This window comes from Pantherophis guttatus, chromosome 4 (genome assembly GCF_059756535.1).
Source record: "Pantherophis guttatus breed Tessera chromosome 4, ASM5975653v1, whole genome shotgun sequence".
NCBI classification, from domain to species: Eukaryota; Metazoa; Chordata; class Lepidosauria; order Squamata; family Colubridae; genus Pantherophis; species Pantherophis guttatus.
In genome coordinates, this window is record NC_142066.1 from 1,392,402 (window position 1) to 1,411,348 (window position 18,947).

The 18,947-nt window shown below is 50.3% G+C and overlaps 1 protein-coding gene across 5 annotated transcripts in view; it reads right to left on the minus strand.

Moving 5' to 3' along the window:
* The window catches only part of DLG4 (discs large MAGUK scaffold protein 4), a 110,171-nt gene that overhangs the window by 38,829 nt on the left and 52,395 nt on the right, over positions 1 to 18,947 (minus strand). For 2 of the 5 annotated variants that reach the window (XM_060684724.2, XM_060684723.2), the window contains exon 2: positions 15,447 to 15,512. The exons of 1 other annotated variant lie outside the window; for it this stretch is intronic. In XM_060684724.2, coding sequence (XP_060540707.1) covers positions 15,447 to 15,512 — 66 coding nt within the window. Of the gene's footprint in view, positions 1 to 1,557; positions 1,678 to 15,347; positions 15,513 to 18,947 lie in introns of those variants that run through there. 2 more of the 5 variants (XM_060684722.2, XM_034404707.3) reach the window with 2 other exon arrangements.

Genomic DNA, 18,947 nt, shown 5'->3' on the forward strand with positions numbered 1-18,947 from the left:
ACCTTCCTTCCTTCTTTCCTTCCTTCTATCTCCTCCTTCCTTCTTTCCTCTCTCTCTTTGACTGTTTTGCTCTTTCACTCTTCCTCCCTCCCTCTCCCTTTTTCTTTCTCTCTCTCTCTCTCTCTCCCTGTCTCTGTACCTCCCTTCCTTGTTTCCTTCCTCCTTTTCTTCTTTCCTTCCTTCCTTCCTTCTTTCCTCTCTCTCTCTTTCACTGTTTTGCTCTTTCACTCTTCCTCCCTCTCTCTCCCTTTCTCTCTTTCCCCCGTCTCTGTACCTTCCTTCCTTCTTTCCTTCCTCCTTTTCTTCTTTCCTTCCTTCCTTCCTTCTTTCCTCTCTCTCTCTTTCACTGTTTTGCTCTTTCACTCTTCCTCCCTCTCTCTCCCTTTCTCTCTTTCCCCCGTCTCTGTACCTTCCTTCCTTCTTTCCTTCCTCCTTTTCTTCCTTCCTTCCTCTCTCTCTCTTTCACTGTTTTGCTCTTTCACTCTTTCTCCCTCCCTCTCCCTTTTTCTTTCTTTCTCACTCTCTCTCTCTCTCTCTCTCTCTCTCTCTCCCCTGTCTCTTTGCCTGCCTTCCTTCCTTCTTTCTTTCTTTCCTTCCTTCCTTTTTTCTTTCCTGGGGTGGAGGGGCAAGCCAGCTCACCACAGGGTCCTGAAAAGATGGGGAGCAGCAGGGGCAGGTGGAGGGGGCATCAGGGGAGGGAGGAACCCCAGTTTTTCTTTCCCCCCCCCTTCCCAAGAGAGGGAGAGAGAGAGAGAGGAAAGGGAGAAGAAAGGAAGCAATCTCTAGGCAGGGAGAATGCTGGTGAGGGGGACGGGGTCTCGGCTGCCAAGGGGGAGAGCGTCTCCTAGGCACTAGACCCCCCTCTTTTCTTCCTCCTCACCCCCCCACAACCTGCTGGCATGCTCCTCCCCATTGCCTTTTCGGAGCAGATGGAGGCCCAGATGGAGCAGGAGCTGAACCCCCCCCCCCATGTCTGCTAGGGCCAAAGGAACAAGAGTGGGGGGTAGGAACGGAGGGAGGGACAGCTCTTTTGGGGATGGGGGCTCCGACAGAAAGCAAGGGTCTCTCTCTCTCTCCCCCCCCCCAACACTGGGCATCCAGAGGCCTCCCCTCTGCCCCCACCCCATCCTGGGGAGGGTGGGGGGGGGAAGGCGCCGAAGGACTGAAACTGACGGTTTAAACAGCCGCCCCCTCCCCAATCTGGAGCGCTTCTTTTCATTGGCAGGAAAGGAGGAGAGAAAAGGATGATGTGGGGGGGGGGGGGCGTCTGAGCTTCCGGTAAAGGGGGGGGAGCAGAAAAAGCAGGAACAAGGGCTCTGGGTCTTTGGGGGGGGAGGGAGGAGATTTGGTGGGGGGGGGCTGCTAGGGAGGAAGGGGATTTCGAATGAAAGCCCCCCACCCTCCCTTCCCCTGTCCGGATGGATGGATGGGAAAAGAAAGAGAGAAGAAAGGGGGAAGGGAGGGATTCGCAGGTGGGCCACAGGTCCTGGGCCGAAAGGATGGAGCGCAGGTGGAACCCCTGCCCAAAGACCCCCACCCTGGCACCCCCCCCCTTACCTGTCCACGAAAGATGGAGAAAACAAGGGGGGGAAGAATAGGTGGGCCCAGTTCTGGGGTGCGAGCATCTCCCTGGGCATCCGAGCCCCACAAAAGCAGCTGTCCGAGAATGCCCTGCTGTTGACCGCCTGGGCCACCAGGGGGCGCCCTTCTCCCACTTCTGCTGCTGCTGTTACTACTGCAAAACCTTGGGGGGGGGGGCGCTTCCCTAATCTGGCCCACGGTGGGGTGGGGGGAAGCGAGGAGGGAGGAGGAGGATGCTGGGAGCTGTAGTCCCTGGAAGAGGCCAGGTGGGCGAAATCAGAATAATGGGGAAGGGGATTGTGGGGGAGGGGGGCACGCCTTCATTTCCCCCTTTCTCCCCCACTCCCACCCCCACTTCCCTGCCTTTGATCCAGATCTCAGATTAGCCAGATTCAAACCAGGATTCAGGGGAATCCTGGGGGCAAAACCTCCTAAAATAATTCCTCGGGATATTTATCATTGCTAAACAGCCCCCCCCCCCCCCCGGCAGACTAGCCCCTCCCCCACTACAGGGGATCCACTGGGGATCCCTCCAGAGATTAACCTCTCCCGTTAGCAGTCCTGTCAGCGACAATAGAGGTAATCCTCACACCTATGACCGTTTAGTGACCGTTCCAAGTTACAACGGCGCTGAAAGCAAACGACTTACGACCCGTCCTCGTACTTATGACCATTCGTTTAGTGACCGTTCCAAGTTAACAACAGCACTGAAGACAAACGACTTACAACCAGTCCTCATACTTATGACCATTCGTTTAGTGACCGTTCCAAGTTACAACAGGCACTGAAAAAAGAATGGCAGCTATACAGCTGGTCCTCGGCTTACAATGATTTGTTTAGCGACAGTTCTGAGTTCCAACGCCAGTAAAAAAACACGAGGACTGACATGATCAGTCCTCGCACTTACGACCGTGGGAGCATTTTTTCCCCCCCATGGTCACACGATCGAAATTCCGGGACTTGGCAACCGACCCTTTGCGATCTTCACAACCAGTTTCCGGCCCAGCAAAATCGTCGGAGGGAGTTGGATTCGCTGAATGACCAGCTGATTCATTTAACGACCGCAGCGATTGGCTTAACGACAAGACGTCGCAAAACTGGGAGCGACTCGCCTCACAACCGTCTCGCTTAGCAACGGCCGTTCTGATCCCTGTTGGGGTCGTAAATCGAGGACTACCTGTAACCCTAGGGATCCTTTCTAGCTAACGCTTTGCGTCTTCTTCCTCTGCAGCTTGCCACGCTTCGGAAAAGGTAGACTGCTCTAGGAGATGGAGGTTCCATCTAGCGGCGACAGGCACGGAGGCCTTCGTTCTCCGTCCGCGATGCCAGGGGCTGATCCTGGCACCGTCCTCGGAAATTAAGTGCAAACGTGACTCAAACAGAACAAAATATTCTGTCTGCACCCACGAAAAGAAAAGATTGTGCCGTAGGCCGCATTATAGGAGCAGCCCAAGCATTTATCGGCTGCTTTTTGATCTTTTCCCCTTTGCCTCTCCCTCCGACCCTAGAAAAGACCCCCCCTCTCAAATACTACCATTTTTCACTCCTGACAACTTTAAGGTGGGTGGGCTTCAACTTTCAGAATTCGGTGACCATAACGTAGTTCTTTTGATCTGCGTCCTGCTTTCTACTCCTGGTTACTCTCTTGTAATCCCTTCCTCTGCGGTCTCTCTCCGCTCTAGGGAGTGGGAGAAAACGGGCATGGCTGCCTGGGGAATTCTGGGAATTGAAGTCCACCCATCTTAAAAGTCGCTGCCCTAAATTAACACCGACGGCAAAAACGAAGGCACGCACAGGCATACTAATTCCCGCTGCTCTGCCTTGTAACGAACGCAAAACCTTCTCAAGGTACTTAAGCCCTGATTAACTGTCCTGACCTTTCAGCCACGGGGGACATCCAAATTAAATACATTTGCATAAGGACGGGCCCAGCTGTCCTGCCGTGGCCTCGGGACACTTCCTTCGTCACGTTGTCCAGGAAAGAGCGGATGTGACATCCGGGGAAGATATACAGATTGGATGGGGGGGGGGCTTTTGCAACCTCCATTTTGACTTTTTTGCCCTCCAGGGGAGACTCCCCTGTTCCTAATCACAGGTAGATTACAGTTCTACCTTTCACGGTTCCAGTTCCTAACTTGTATCTCTGTCCATGTTGGGAAACTACCAACCAGGCAGAGAGGAGGCGTCAAGTAGGGAAGTAGCCTAGCATCCTTGCACAGCTGCAAATGCCATCAGCCTCATCCCTCCAAAGAGCCATGGAGCCTCATTTATTTATTCAATTTATTTATTCAATTTATTGGTTTAGAATATCTGGACAGTTTCTTGTACTATAGGTAGAACACAGTACACGTAGTCCTCGACTTACGACCATTCGCTTAGTGACCAAAGTGACAACGGCCCTGAAAAACGTGACTTAGAACTGGTTGTCCACACAACCGTTGCGGCGTTCCCCAAGGGTCACGTGATCCAAAGCCGGACTGGCTCGGCAACTGACTCGTATTTACGACGGGTGCAGTGTTCCGGGATCCTGTGCTTTCCCCCTTTTGCGACCTCCTGGCAAGCGAAGCCAACAGGGAGGCCAAATTCACTTAACAACGGTGTTACTACAACTTAAGAATTGCGCTGACACACTTAACGAGAGTGGCAAGGAAGGCAAACCCCACTTAACAAATGTCTGACTTAAGGACAGGACATTTTGAGCTTAATTGTGGTCATAAGTCAAGGACCACTTGTATATAAGAACACCGTGGCAAAAGAGAGCTCAAACGTAACAGATAAACACCTGGAGAACTTCACAGCAAGTTTGGACAGAGGACCAAGTCTTCTACTCCTCCATCAAACCGCGTCTCTTCAGCCCCATGCCGACCCACATTTATGGAGAACGATGTGGGGAACGGTGCCCCCCACCCCCCCACCCCACCCCGACTTGCAATCTTCCGGTGGAAGGGAAGGAAATGAGGTCACGCAAATCCCTGCTTTAGCATCCTCTGAATATCAAGCTTGGTCATGTGAAGACTTGGGGACTTCAACTCCCAGAATTCCCCAGCCAGCTCTTTTTTTAAAAAAAATTTAATTTGCTGAAGTCAAGATATATTACATCTACTACTGTACATTCCCACCGTCTATTAAGAAAGTTAACCTATTCAAAAAAAAAAATGCGAGAAAATAGCCAAGCCTATCCGTGTTGAATTCTGGTAAACTCATCGCTGGCTGGGGAATTCTGGGAGCTGAAGTCCACAAGTCTGGAAGTGGCCCACGATTTGGGGGCCATTGGAGACCCCCAAATCATGGGACGACCTGGCATTCCCTGGAAGTACCTTTGTGGACGCTTTGTGGACAATGATTCACAACAGAAACGGAGCTCGTATTTGCAATTTAGCACAGGGGAAACCAAGTCACATCCTGGAAAAAAAAAATGTGGATTCTCCTCTTTTGGAGACCCCCCTCTCTCGAACACAGATCCCTTTGCCACACTTTGCCTGCTCTCCCCAAAAACTTTTGTACAGATGTGCCGCCGTTCCAGCCAGGGGAACCCGTGGAGATGTTAAGGCCGGCCTACCTCACAAGGTGCTCGTCAAGAAAACGTTCTTAACTCCCCCTCCCCCCAGGCAGCTGATAAAAACATATTAATTAGCATTGATCCTTCCTTCATATTGCACTGACTCTTGCACAATAAATTAAACGGCACGACGTTGTAAAACCAGCATTAAAAAAAAACGACAACGGCAGCGTCTGTCCGTAGTTCGCACGCTTAAAATATTATAAAAAGGAGGCATTTCCTGCAGCTAGGAGGAAGCAGGATTCGGCTTTGAGTTGGGATGGGGTACCACCAGGAAATCCTGGGCAGGAGAGAGTGGGAAGAGCCCCTTCCGTATTACTGCGAGGACAGCCCACAAAAGTCTATCGATGGAGCAACCCCCAAAATTGAGAAATGGACTTTCCTCCATCTTGACTTTTTTGCCCTCCTTCCTGTGCTCACCTGTTTGTTGTTTTGTTTTGTTTTTGCAACGGGTAGGATGTTGCATCAAACTCTGAGAAAGTTTTAAGCAAGATTGCGGGAAAATCCCCTTCACATTCTTGCTTTTGGGAGAAAGAACGAGCAAAGAAGGTTTCGAAAAATCTAATTTGAACGTTCCTCCTTCAGAGAGAGAGAGAAATGGAGCTGGCAAAAAGGCTCTCTGGTCAAAAGAGGTCCAACTTTTTCAGCCCTGATCTAATGGTGAAGGCACCAGGTTAGAAACCAGGAGACGGTGAGTTCTAGTCCTGCTTTACGAATGAAAGCCAGCTGGGTGACTTTGGGCCATTCACCAGGAGACGGTGAGTTCTAGTCCCACTTTCAGCACAAAAGGCAGTTAGGTGACTTTGGGTCAATCACCAGGAGACTGGGAGTTCTAGTTACACCTTAGGCAAGAAAGTCAGTTGGGTGACTTTGGGCCAATCACCAGGAGACTGGGAGTTCTAGTCCCACCTTCAGCATAAAAGGCAGTTAGGTGACTTTGGGCCAATCACCAGGAGACAGTGAGTTCTAGTCCTGTCTTAGGTGTGAAAGCTTGCTGAGTGACTTTGGGTCAATCACCAGGAGACGGTGAGTTCTAGTTCCCCATTAAGCACAAAAGTCAGCTGGGTGAATTTGGGCCATTCACCAGGAGACGGTGAGTTCTAGTCGCACTTTCAGCACAAAAGGCAGCGAGGTAACTTTGGGCCAATTACCAGGAGTTAGTGAGTTCTAGTCCCACCTTAGGCAAGAAAGTCAGTTGGGTGACTTTGGGCCAATCACCAGGAGACTGGGAGTTCTAGTCCCACCTTCAGCACAAAAGGCAGTTAGGTGACTTTGGGCCAATTACTAGGAGAAGGTGAGTTCTAGTTCCCCATTAGGCACAAAAGTCAGCTGGGTGACTTTGGCCCATTCACCAGGAGACTGGGAGTTCTAGTCCCACCTTAGCCATGAAAGCCATCTGAGTGACTTCGGGCCAGTCCTTCCCTCTCAGCGCAACCGACCTCACAGGGTTGTTGTCGGGGAAAATAGGAAGAGGAAAGACAATTACGTATTCTTGCCACCTTGAGTTGACTTATGAAGTAATAAAGGCAGGATGGGAAAAAAAATAAATAAATAAAAATAAAACCAAGTAAAATAAAAAAAATAACTTTTACTTTCAACTGCATGGCTCTCCCCATTCATTTTGGGAGAACTCCCGCCAGAGCGGCATCCAAACTTATGGATCAGAGAATACATGTTTAGCATGCGAGATTCCCAGGCTCATTTCACACCTGCCCCCTTTGGCTGGCATCTGCCCCCACATGCGCCCTACAGATGCCATCCGCCTCAACCCCCAAGCCCATCGTCCCCGTCCCCACGGCTCGCAGTTGTACATACAGATTCCTCTCAGCAGGGCAGAGCGGAGGCTACGCGTGTCGGCGGGCTGCGTGGAAAAGATTGCGTGAGGGTGGAGGTCATGAAGGGGAGGGCACGCAACGCACCAAGCCATGCCCGATCATGCTCGCACACGCATGCAGAGAGGAGACAAGAGCCACAACAGGCACATAGACTCGTGCGGAGTCCGTGAGAACCCCTGATCCGGGTTTTTTTGCTCACAGACGTTTCGTGACCCGACTAGGTAGCAACATCAGTGCAGCGGGGAGTGCGGTGTTAATTCTCTTTACACAGGAAGTCCTCGACTTACGACCCCAACCGAGCCCAAAATTTATGTCATTGAAGGAGACGTTTTGTTAAGTGAGTTTTCTTGCCACGTTTGTTAAAGGGTTAACAAACAGTTTGCTAAATTGGTACCCCGGTCGTTAAGCGAATCAGGCAGCCCGCATGGACGTCGCCGGTCAGAAGGTCGCAGGAGGCGATTGCGGGACTGCGGGACACTGCAACCGTCATAAATGTGAGTCACTTGTCAAGCATCCGAACGTAAACCACGTGATCGTGGGGAATGCTACAAGGGTCGTAAGTGTGAAGCACGGCCGTAAGTCCCTTTTTTCAGTGATGTTGTAACTTTGAATGGCCACTAAATGAACTGTTGTAAGTCGAGGACTACCTGTATGAAGTAGTTTCTCTTGCTAATATGGGTAATAATATTATTCTGTACAGATAATCCTCGATTTACGACCCCAATCGAGGCCAAAATTTCAGTGGTTAAGCGAGACGCTTGTTAAGTGCCCCATTGTACGACGTTTCTTGCCCCAGTTGTAAAGTGAGTCAACCGTAGTGGCTAAATTAGTCAAATGGTTCTTAAGTGAATCTGGCTTGACGTTGCTTGTCAGAAGGTCGCGGAAGGCGACCACGTGCCCTTGGGACACTGCGACCGTCATAAGTATGAACCAGTTGCCAAGCATCTGAATTTTGTTCGCATGACGACGGGGATGGCTGCAAAGGTCGTAACTATGAAAAACGGTCATAAGTCACATTTTTCAGTGGCTGTTGTAACTTCAAATGGTCCCTAAACGAACCATCATAAATCGAGGATTCCCTGTATTCGGGTTTCCACTTGATTGTTTGTCTGGTGTTAATCCCTGCTTATCTGTGTCCTCGACTTCGTTGAGTGATCATTCAAAGGTACGATGGCAGTGAAAAAAAAGTGACCGATGGCCAGTCCTCACCTTTATGACCATTGCACATCCCCATGGTCATGTGATCAACATTTGGCCACTTAGCAAATCATGGGATCAACATTTGCGACTTCCTAGCGGGCATCCAGCAAGGAAAGTCAATGAGGGGAGGATTGATTCGCTTAACAACGGATCGAAATTCGGGCATTTGTCAACTGGTGTGTATTTATGACGTGGTGCGGCGGCCTAGCGGTGGAGTTCTCGCCTCACAATCAGGAGGCCGTGAGTTCGATCCCAGGTAGAGGCAAACATTTCTCTCTCCGGACACACTGAGAATGTATCTGCTGAACAAAACTCCTCATTGGAAACAGGAAAGGCATCCGGCCAGTAATCACTCAGCTCCATTCAGTTGCCCAGACTCCACCCCGCAAGGGATTATGGGGTCGTTAAAAGAGAAGGATGTATTTATGACGGTTGCAGTGTCCCGGCTCACGCAATCCCCAGTTGTGACCTTGGCACCCAGTTTCTGAGAAGCGCAAAGTCAACGGATTCATTTAACGGCCCTGTGATTCACTTAACAAACTGTAAACTGATTTGCTTTACAGCTGTGGCAAAACCTTGTAAAATCTGCCGTGACTCACTTAACAACCGCCTTGCTTAGCAACAGAAATCCTGGTCCCCAAATGGGGTCGAAAGTCGAGAACTACCGATAGTCTAGTTGGGAGAGGATGTGCTTTGATCTTTTTGTTTCCTTCTCTGGCTTTTGCATTGTCTCTTTTGAACGGTGTGTAAATGTGCTTTATCTCTATGTGTTTATTGATGGCTAGCTTGATGAGTAACTTCTGCTGATGGCTAATTTGTCTGACTGCCAACCTTTCGGGAATTCCCTCACATTTTTGGATTTAACTTGGTCTGAGAGGCTCACAGATTCCCAGTGGGGCTCATGGTTGTGCTCTGCTAGTTGTCTGCACGTGTGTCCCACACATGGTGGCAGTTACAATCCCTACATTATATGTTCTAGGCTTTAATGTCTCTTTTGAATGGTGTGTAAACATGGATTCTCTCTATGTGTCAGTGGATGCCAACTTCCAGCAAACAGGCCATTTCCGATCTCCGGAAGGCCTCTGGGGGAGTGGAGAAGGCCGGTTTCGCCCTCCCCAGGCTCCTAGAAAGGCTCTGGAGCCTGGGGAGAGCAAAAAACAGGCCTTCCCCACACACCCCAGGCCCTCCGGAGGCAGGAAACAGCTGAAAATCAGCTGGTGATCAGAAGGCCCGATAATCAGCTGGTGAGCTGAGCTTGCATGTCCACCGAGATGGCTCTGCGTGTCACTTGTGGCACGCGTGTCATAGGTTTGCCATCACAGTTCTAGGCCAATGATGGCAAATCTATGGCACGCAGAGCCATCTCTCCAGGCATGCGAGCCGTTGCCCGTTGCTCTTTTGGGTTCCAGCGCGCCAGCCAGCTGGTCTTCACGCGCGCAGAAGTGCCGGAAACTGGAAGATCAGCCCCCCAGTGCGCATGTTCGCGCCACTTGGTCTTCTGGTTTCTGGCATGCATGCATGTGCGAAGACTAGCTGGGCGGTGCGCATGTACGCACCAGAAACCGGAAGATCATCTTCCCGGCCTGTGAATGCGCATTGGGTGGCTGCTCATCCGGTTTTCGACACGCGCGCTCCCATTTCGGCGCTCAGTGCCGAAAAGGTTCGCCAACACTGTTGTAGATTTTATTGTCTCTTTTGAATGGTGTGTAAACATGGATTCTCTCTATGTGTCAGTGGATGGCAAATTTATTAGTCGCATTTATTAGTCGCATTTCTATGCCGCCCAACTCCCTAGGGACTCTGGGCAGCTTACAGCAAAAAAAAAAAAAATACAAACAATATCCCGTAAAATTTTTTTAAAAGAAAACATTAAAAACCCATACACTCCATTCAATGGCCGAGTCTCGTAAGTTCGCCGTAGCGAGATCAACGGCCCCAGGCCTGCCGGAAAAGCCAGGTCTTCACCGCTTTCCAGAAGGCCAATAGGGTGGGGGCGGTCAGGACCTCAGGAGGTAATTGGCTCCAGAGAGCCGGGGCAGCCACAGAGAAGGCCCTCCCCCGCGGGCCCGCCAACCGACATTGTTTAGCTGACGGGACCCGGAGGAGACCAACTCTGTGGGATCTTACCGGTCGCTGGGAGCTATGCGGTAGAAGGCGGTCTCGAAGATAGCCTGGCCCTGAGCCATGTAGGGCTTTAAAGGTAATAACCAACACCTTGAATTGTGACCGGAGACCGATAGGGAGCCAGTGCAGCTCGCGGAGAATTGGTGTAATGTGGGTGTATCTAGGTGCACCCATGACAGCTCGCGCGGCTGCGTTCTGGACCAACTGTAGTCTCCGAACACTTTTCAAGGGTAGCCCCATGTAGAGTGCATTGCAATAATCTAACCGTGAGGTGACAAGGGCATGAGTGACGGTGAGGAGAGCCTCCTGATCCAAGTAGGGTCGCAATTGGTGCACCAGGCGAACCTGTGCAAAGGTCCCCCTAGCCACAGCTGACAGATGTTGCTCTAATCTTAGCTGTGAGTCTAGGAGGACACCCAGATTGCGAGCCCGTTCTGAGGGGGACAATTTCTCCCCCACCCCCCCAGGACCAAGGATGGACAATCGACATCGTCTTTAGGAGGCAATACCCAAAGGTTTGCATGCCAACCTTTCAGGAATTCCCTAATGATTTTGGATTTGGTCTAGGATGCTCACAGATACCCAGTTAAAACTATGGTTGAGTTTGTCCATGAGTTGTGAGATTAAGGAGTTGTCATTGTGTCTTCTGGCTGCTAGGTGTGGCCCAGGATTGTGCTCTGCTACTTGCCTGGCGGTCTATCCCAGGTGGTGGCAGTTACAATCCCTGCGTTATAAGTTCTAGGCTTTATTGTCTCTTTTGAATGGTGTGTAAACGTGGATTCTCTCTGTGTGTCAGTGGATGGCAAATTTGAATGCCAACCTTTCAAGAATTCTCTAGCATTTTTGGATTTAGCTTCGTTTGGATGCTCACAGAGTTAAAACTATGGTTAAGGTTGTCCATGGGTTGTGAGATTAAGGAGTTTTCATTGTGTCTACCGACTGGTAGTTGGTGTTCATAGATACACTGTCTTCTGCCTGTCCGTCATACTTAGTGGTTGTACATCCTTACGTTGTATGTTGTAGATGCTGCTGCTTTTTTCCGGGTCCCCTGAGTCTTTTGGCGCGCTTAAGATGTTTTTGAAGGCATCAAAAGAAGTTCTCAAGGTATGACCACATTTGAGCCCAAAATATCTGTTGCTAAGCGAGACAGCTGTTGAGTGAATTTTGGCCCATTTTACAACCTGTCTTGATCCAGTTGTCCAGTGAATCACTGCAGCTCTTAAGTGAGTAACATAGTCGCTAAGTGAATCCAGCTTCCCTGTCGACTTGGCTTGTCAGATGGTCTCAAAAGGGGATCACATGACCCCGGGACACTGCAACCATCATAAATATGAGTCAGTTGCCCAAGCATCCGAATTTTGATCATGTGATCACGGTCATGCTGCAACGGTTGTACGTGTGAAAAATGGTTGTAAGCCGCATTTTTCAGTGTCGCTGTAACTTGGAACGGTCACTAAACGAGTGGTCGAAAGTCGAGGACTGTCTGTAGGTTTGTGTGTCATGGATCTGGGGCGCCCCATCGAAATAAAAATGCAACAGCTAGACAGGAAGACACAGGAAACAATCAGCGACACCTTCAAAGGAATAAAACTCACAACGGTAGAAGGAAACAGCAAAACACAACAACCCTTCCCGGATGGCCTCATCAGCGGACAATGCAATGGCAAATTAGGGATTGCTGAAAGGCAACCCACACTAACCTCGTGGTCCGTTAGCAAAGTAACAAGCCAACCTCCCACAAGAAAAGCTGTGTAAGGACGTTATTCAGACGAGTACACACACACTGTAGAAACACTCAAAAAAAGGACCCACCTCTCTAAAAGTCTCAGTAGACCAAGAAGAAAAAACAATAACAACAACAGGAGTCATCTACAACAAGGCTACCCAACCCCCTGGCCGTGGGACCAGTACCTGCCGTGGCCCGTTCAGAACCAGGCCACGCAAGTGGCAGGCGAGCTTACGAGCGCATACAGCTCCACTTGCACAAGGGGCCGGCGCACTGACGGCGGTCCACAAAGCCGGAAGGTTGGGGACCGCTGATCTACGACATGCAATGTACAGACAGTAACAGAGTCCTGCAGAAGACTAGCACAACGCATCCATGAACAACAACTAGCAGTCAAAAACACACAGCGGAGGTACATGGATGTCACAACACGTGGACAAAGTCCAGTGGAGTCTCAACTGGGAAACTGTGGGCATCTTAGACCCAGCTGAATCCAAAAATACCGGGCAATTCCTGGAAACGTGACATTCAAGCAAAACAGCCATCAACGGACACAGAGAGATAAACTACATTTACATACCATTCCAGAGAGACAATAAAAAGGCTAAGAAGGAAACAGAATGGACTAAAATTCAGATAAGCAGGGACTGACACCAGACAAATAAATAAGCAGAAAACAATACTTTAATCAAGAGTAGGAGAAAAAGACACCAACACCAACATCGGCAGGACGAACTACTGTGTATAAACAGAGAGCAACCCCCCCCCCTCACACACACTCACACTACTGATACTGGTGATGTTACTTAGTTGGGTCATGAAACGCCTGCAAGCATACAAGCAGGTTTAGAGAACACCAAGGACTCCACCGTTCAATCCTGAACTACAAACATTGTCAACCATAAGGACGTACACATGCCTATCACTAGGGTGGGGTATTGTGGGGGATCATCTGTCACGCGTGCAGGCCAGAAAGGGGGGGTACAGTGATCCTTTGGGGACCATAAGGAGGTGGTTTTTTTCAGAAGGACAGTGGTAGCTGTGGAGTTGTGTTGCAGCCGCCAGTACACCGGACATCTTTTGAGCACAGCAGTGTGTAGGGGAGTGTTAAAAAAAAAAAAGGATCCACTCCAGGTGTCAAATTTGCTAGGTACGTCACTTCCTGCCTCACGTCGAAGGAGACTCCCAGCTGCCACATATCAGAATTCAGGGCCGGGAGCTGTGTAGCCCACCCATCTGCCGGAATCACTCCTGGACTTTGTGTTTCGACGTTGGCACATCGATGCCCGTCCACAATTTTAGAAGTGTTGAAATCACTGGTCTTCGGGGCAAAGGAGGAGCAGAACCGACTACAGGTAGTCCTCGACTTACGACCACCGTTCAGCCCGAAATTTAGGTTGCTAAGTGAGAAATGTGTTGAGTGGGTTTTGCCACCATTTTATGACTTTTCTTGACACGTTTGTAAACTGAGTCGTTCTTTTTTTTTCCATCCTCTTTTTAACGACCCCATAATCCCTTGAGGGGGTCGAATCAGGGCAACTGAATGGAGCTGAGCGTTTTACTGGCCGAATGCCTTTCCTGTCACCAATGAGGAGTTTTGTTCTGCCGATATATTTCTCAGTGTGTCCAGAGAGAGAAATATCTGCCTCTACCTAGGATCGAACTCATGGCCTCCTGATTGCGAGGCGAGTGCTCCGCCTCTAGGCCACCGCACCACTCTGTTACCTGAATCACTGCAGCTGTTAAATTAGTAACATGGTTGTTAAGTGAATCCGGGTTCACAATTAACCTGGGCCTAGTTGGGGAAAAATGGGGAATTTTTTTTTAAAAATCCAACAAAATTCTATTTTTTAAATCAAGATTATGTTTTCATTCCAGGGGTAGGAACTGTGGTTGTTCTGTGCGTGTGCGCACGATACAGGCAGTCCTTGAGTTACGACTGTAACGGAGCCCGCCCTTCACAGTCGTAACTCGTGACAATTACAAAGTAGGTCAGTCCCGTGACCAGCTTGATTTTACGACCATTTTTGCAGCAGTCATTAAGTGACTCAGCGCAGTCATGAAGGGAACGCCACCGTCGTTAAGCAAACTGATGATTTGCTGTGAGTGTTTGCCGAAAACCAAAACGAAACGTTGGCTTTCAGCCAAAGTGTCGTAAAAGGCAGCCACATGACTGTGGGACGCTGCAAAGAGTTGTAAATGTGATCCGGTTGTTGAATGTTTGAAGTGCAGCCAAGTGACAGTGGGGAGACACAACCACTGAAACTTTCGATCCAGATGAAAAGCGTCACCAGGTAGTCGGTTGGAATTTCCAACAGTCACTAAGCAACTGGTCGTACGTTGAGGACTTGCCTGTGTTTCACATCTACTAAGTCCGGAGTAACAAGCCGACACTCCACAAAAGCTCAGCAAGGAACAAAAAAACCAGGAAAACACAACCTTCCAACTTGGCAGGACCACACATTTTTGGACGCTGCACTGCTGCATGCCGCGAAGACAGAGACACCAAAATACACATCGCGAGCGCAGAATCGTACACCAACCAGCCATTGTGAAATACAGTAAACACAAGCTTGGGGTGCCCCACTTTGGCTCATGCTTTTGCTCCCTGCGAACGAGCTACACACCACTTTCCGACACCACAACATGAAACACACAGAGGAAATCCGAGGCTGTCGAACTAGAGGCCTTACGACGCTTCTTTTAAAAACGGTGGCGCGTCTGAAGAGTGCGGGACCCAACATGGGGAAGGTTAAGGAAACCCTGAACAGGCCAGGTTTAAAATGTTGAGCGTCGCCGTCACACTCGACAAAATCAGAGCGAAATGTTGGTCTCTCGCGCTAGCTAGGATCGGAAACACCACACCGTTTCGCACATTTTTCATCACAACCTGCGCACAGACACATTTGCAGCCAAGACGACAGGCGCGAAGTCATTCCGCGTGACGAGAAAAACACCACACCGATAACACCGGCTGTGCGACAGACAGGCGGACATACACCACGAACGGGCCTTCGCAACAAAGGGACAGTGACACACGCAGGCGTCCGTGACGGGATGCTCGCACGCTACGGGGCCTGACCTCGTCCGACCCACGTCCTGCTGCGTGTAGCCCAGCCACAAAGCAACGTACATGCGCCACGCCGTGCACACACGGCCATCATGCCAGCCCACGGACTCCGACGAAGACCACGGCGGGTGCAGGTGTGTGGAGGGTGGGGTGGGGTGCGGCAGGGGTGGGTGGGGCCAGGTGCGCCAGTGGTGGCAGCGGCAGAACGGTGCCCCCTCTCCTGGCCGGGGCACCCGTGCCTCCCCTTCCTACCTTGATGGGGGAGATGTGCGAGTGAGACACGTAGCCGTGGACGCTCTCGATCTGGGATAGGTTCTTCTCCGCCACGTGGACCAGCTCGGGGGCCTTTACCTGGTTGGGGAGGTGGGCGGGGCTATGCTCCAGCGGGGGGCTGTCTTCATCTTGGTAGCGATATTTCTGAAAGGAAAGCAAAGAGGTAGTAGACCATCACCACGGGATGATTCCCGCCACCTGGTAGGCCGGACCGCAGAACAGGAGATACCGATAAAAGAGAATATCTGTCGCTCAGGGGTTGAAATAGAACAGTGATGGCTAACCTTTTTCCCATCGTGTGCCAGGAGGGGGTGGCGGGGGGGGTTGCGTGCATGTGTGCCCACACCTATAATTCTATGCGCCCTGCGCATGCATGCATGACCGCCCCCCACCCATTCCCCCCACTCCTGGCACGCGATGGCCGTGTAGGCCCGTTTTTCTCTCACACCTGGCTCCAGAGCCTCCCTAGGAGTCTGGGGAGGACAAAAACAGTCTCCTAGACTCCTAGAAAGGCTCTGGAGCCAGGTGAGAGAGAAAAACGGGCCTTCCCCCCCCCCCCGAGGCCCTCCAGAGGTAGGAAACAACCAGTTTCCCTACTTCTGGTGGGCCCAGAAGGCCCCAAAATCAGGTGGAGTGCACTGGAGCTGAGCTCGCGTGCCTGCTGTTATGGCTACACGTGCCACCTGTGGCACGCGTGCCATAGATTCGCCGTCACGGGAATAGAAGTTTCTGGGGGGGGGGGTTCTCTGAGCTTGGTGGTTTTCTCGCAGACATTTTATGACCCAGCTAGGGAACATCATCAGTACTAGAAGGAAGTGGGCTTTAGGGAAAGGAGGAGGAGGAGGAGGAGGAGGAGGAGGAGGAGGAGGAGGAGGAGGAGGAGGAGGAGGAGGAGGAGGAGGAGGAGCTCCCTGATCTTAGTAGTTTTCTTGCTATACGTGCTATTACCCAAACTGCATAACATCATCAGTGGACTGATGACATTACCTAGTTTGGAAATAAGACGTCTGCAAGAAAACCATCACTCTCGGAGAGCATCAAGAACCCTTCAGAGCAGGAAATGTTTGCTCCAACCAGATCCACCCAGATCTGAACTCGGGGTTCACAGCGAGATCACAGCGGCACCCCCAACCTCCCTCCTGTCCCAAACGGAGGTGGGGGGGGTTTCCTCTATTTGCAAATGGAGATAGTCCTAGAGTGACTCACGACCACAATTGAGCCGGACATTTCTGTGTCTGAGACAGTTGTTAAGTGAGGTTTGCTCCATTTTGTTCCTGCAAACAGAAATAGAACATCTGTGGTAGCAAAGATAGGACCGTAATAGCGAGAGGATGCTCTTGGGTGCAATCCCAAAACATTCTGGAGCATCTCTGGAATACCGTCGGCATTGACAAATTCACCATCGGGTCAATTGCGAATGGCAGCTTTGCTTGGGAGAGCTGACATCCTTCAACCACACCGTCAAACAACATCCGTCTTTCTTAGGGAGTTGGGAAGGACTCCAGAGGTGGATAAACAAGCGGAATCCAGTCTCAACATCTGGCTGACTTTTCAACCAAACTGCAGTAATATAGCTTCTCTCCCTTAACACCATGAAACAGCCACATCTGCCTCTCTTAGGTATTTGGGAAGGACTCCAGAGGTGGATAAACAGGGCAAATCCAGTTTGAACATCTGGCTGACTTTAATAATATAGTTTCCACCCTTAACGCCATCAAACAACCACATCTGTCTGCACAATCCAAAGCGTACTGAAGATGTCTCCACGAATGGAGATGAAACGTTTGCAAGCACATCGCCAAACTCGGAGCTCAAACCAACAACATAACATCTGTCTCTCTTAGGGGTTTGGGGAGGATTCCAGAGGTGGATAAAAAGGCCGGATCCAGTCTCAACATCTGGCTGACTTTGCAACCAACTGTAGTAATAGAGCTTCCATCTTTAACGCCATCAATCAAACAAATTCCAGGTGTTTGGGAAGGACTGGAGAGGTGGATAAAAAAAGCCGAATCCAGTCTCAACATCTGGCTGGCTTTGCAACCAACCATAACAACAGAGCTTCCCTCCTTAAGGCCATCCAACAGCCACATCTGTCTATCTTAGGAGTTTGGGAAGGTGGGTAAACAGGCCAAATCCAGTTTGAACATCTGGCTGGCTTTGCAACCAACTGTAATAATAGAGCTTCCAACTTCAACGCCATCGATCAAACAAATTGTAGGTGTTTGGGAAGAAGAGCTGGATTTTTAAAAAATGCTAAATCCAGTCTCAACATCTGGCTGACTTTGCAACCAACTGCAATAATATAACTTCTCTCCTTAACACCATGAAATAACCACATCTGCCTCTCTTAGGTATTTGGTAAGGTCTGGAGAGGTGGATAAAAAGACCGAATCCAGTCTCAACATCTGGCTGACTTTGCAACCAACTGTAATAATAGAGCTTCCATCTTTAACGCCATCAATCAAACAAATTCCAGGTGCTTCATCCTTAAGGTCATCCAACAGCCACATCTGTCTATCTTAGGTGTTTGGGAAGGTGGGTAAACAGGCCAAATCCAGTTTGAACATCTGGCTGACTTTGCAACCAACTGTAACAATATAGTTCCCACTCTGAATGCCATCTCACAGTCACATCTGCCTCTCTGGAGAGGTGGATAAAAACAGGCCAAATCCAGTCTCAACATCTGGCTGGCTTTGCAACCAACTGTAATAATAGAGCTTCCAACTTCAACGCCATCGATCAAACAAATTCCAGGTGTTTGGGAAGAAGAGCTGGATTTTTAAAAAAAATGCCAAATCCAGTATCTCAACATCTGGCTGACTGTGCAATCAGCCAACAATGCGTAAATACAGGCTTGGAAGAAAAACCGAAGCAGGGATTTAAGAAGGATTCGGAGCGGGGGGGGGCCGGAAATGTCACCCTCTCTGCTCCCCCACCGTCTCAATTCCTTCTCCGTTCCTTTTCGCGAGACACCCCCCCCCCCCGAAGGGAAAGGAATAATTACGGATTCTTCCTGGCAGCTCCAACCGTCTGTGTGACGGAATCGGCGAAGCTTGAAGAAAGAGGCTCCGACTGGGACTTTTAAAATGTGGATTGACAGGGAACCGGAAGGGGTTTTTTTTGGGGGGGGGGGGTCGGGAATGGAGGATGAGACAACACAAAAGCACAAAAGTCATCTTCTTTTAACAACCCCATAATCCCTTGCGAGGTGGAGTCTGGGCAACTGAATGGAGCTAGTATAGAATATTTACTGGCCAGTTGCCTTTCTTGTCGCCAGGGCTGAGTTTAGTTTGGCAGAGAAACACGAACCTTTCACACAAAAAATTCTCCTCCTAACACCCAATCGCAGGGGGGCTGGGTGGCACCCCTAATCTGACTCCGGCCCACAGTTTTCAAGCCTCTCCGCAAAAAAGGGGAACCAAGGTGAATTCTTGGATTTTGTGTTGGACCAATGGTATGCGCAAATGATCACACAATCCGGGTGTGCAGGGTGCAAGCGATGATGCTCGGAGGCCGACAAGGGACACGGGGGGAAAGGTCGAGCATCCCAGTTTACAGGAAGTCCTCGACGTACGAACG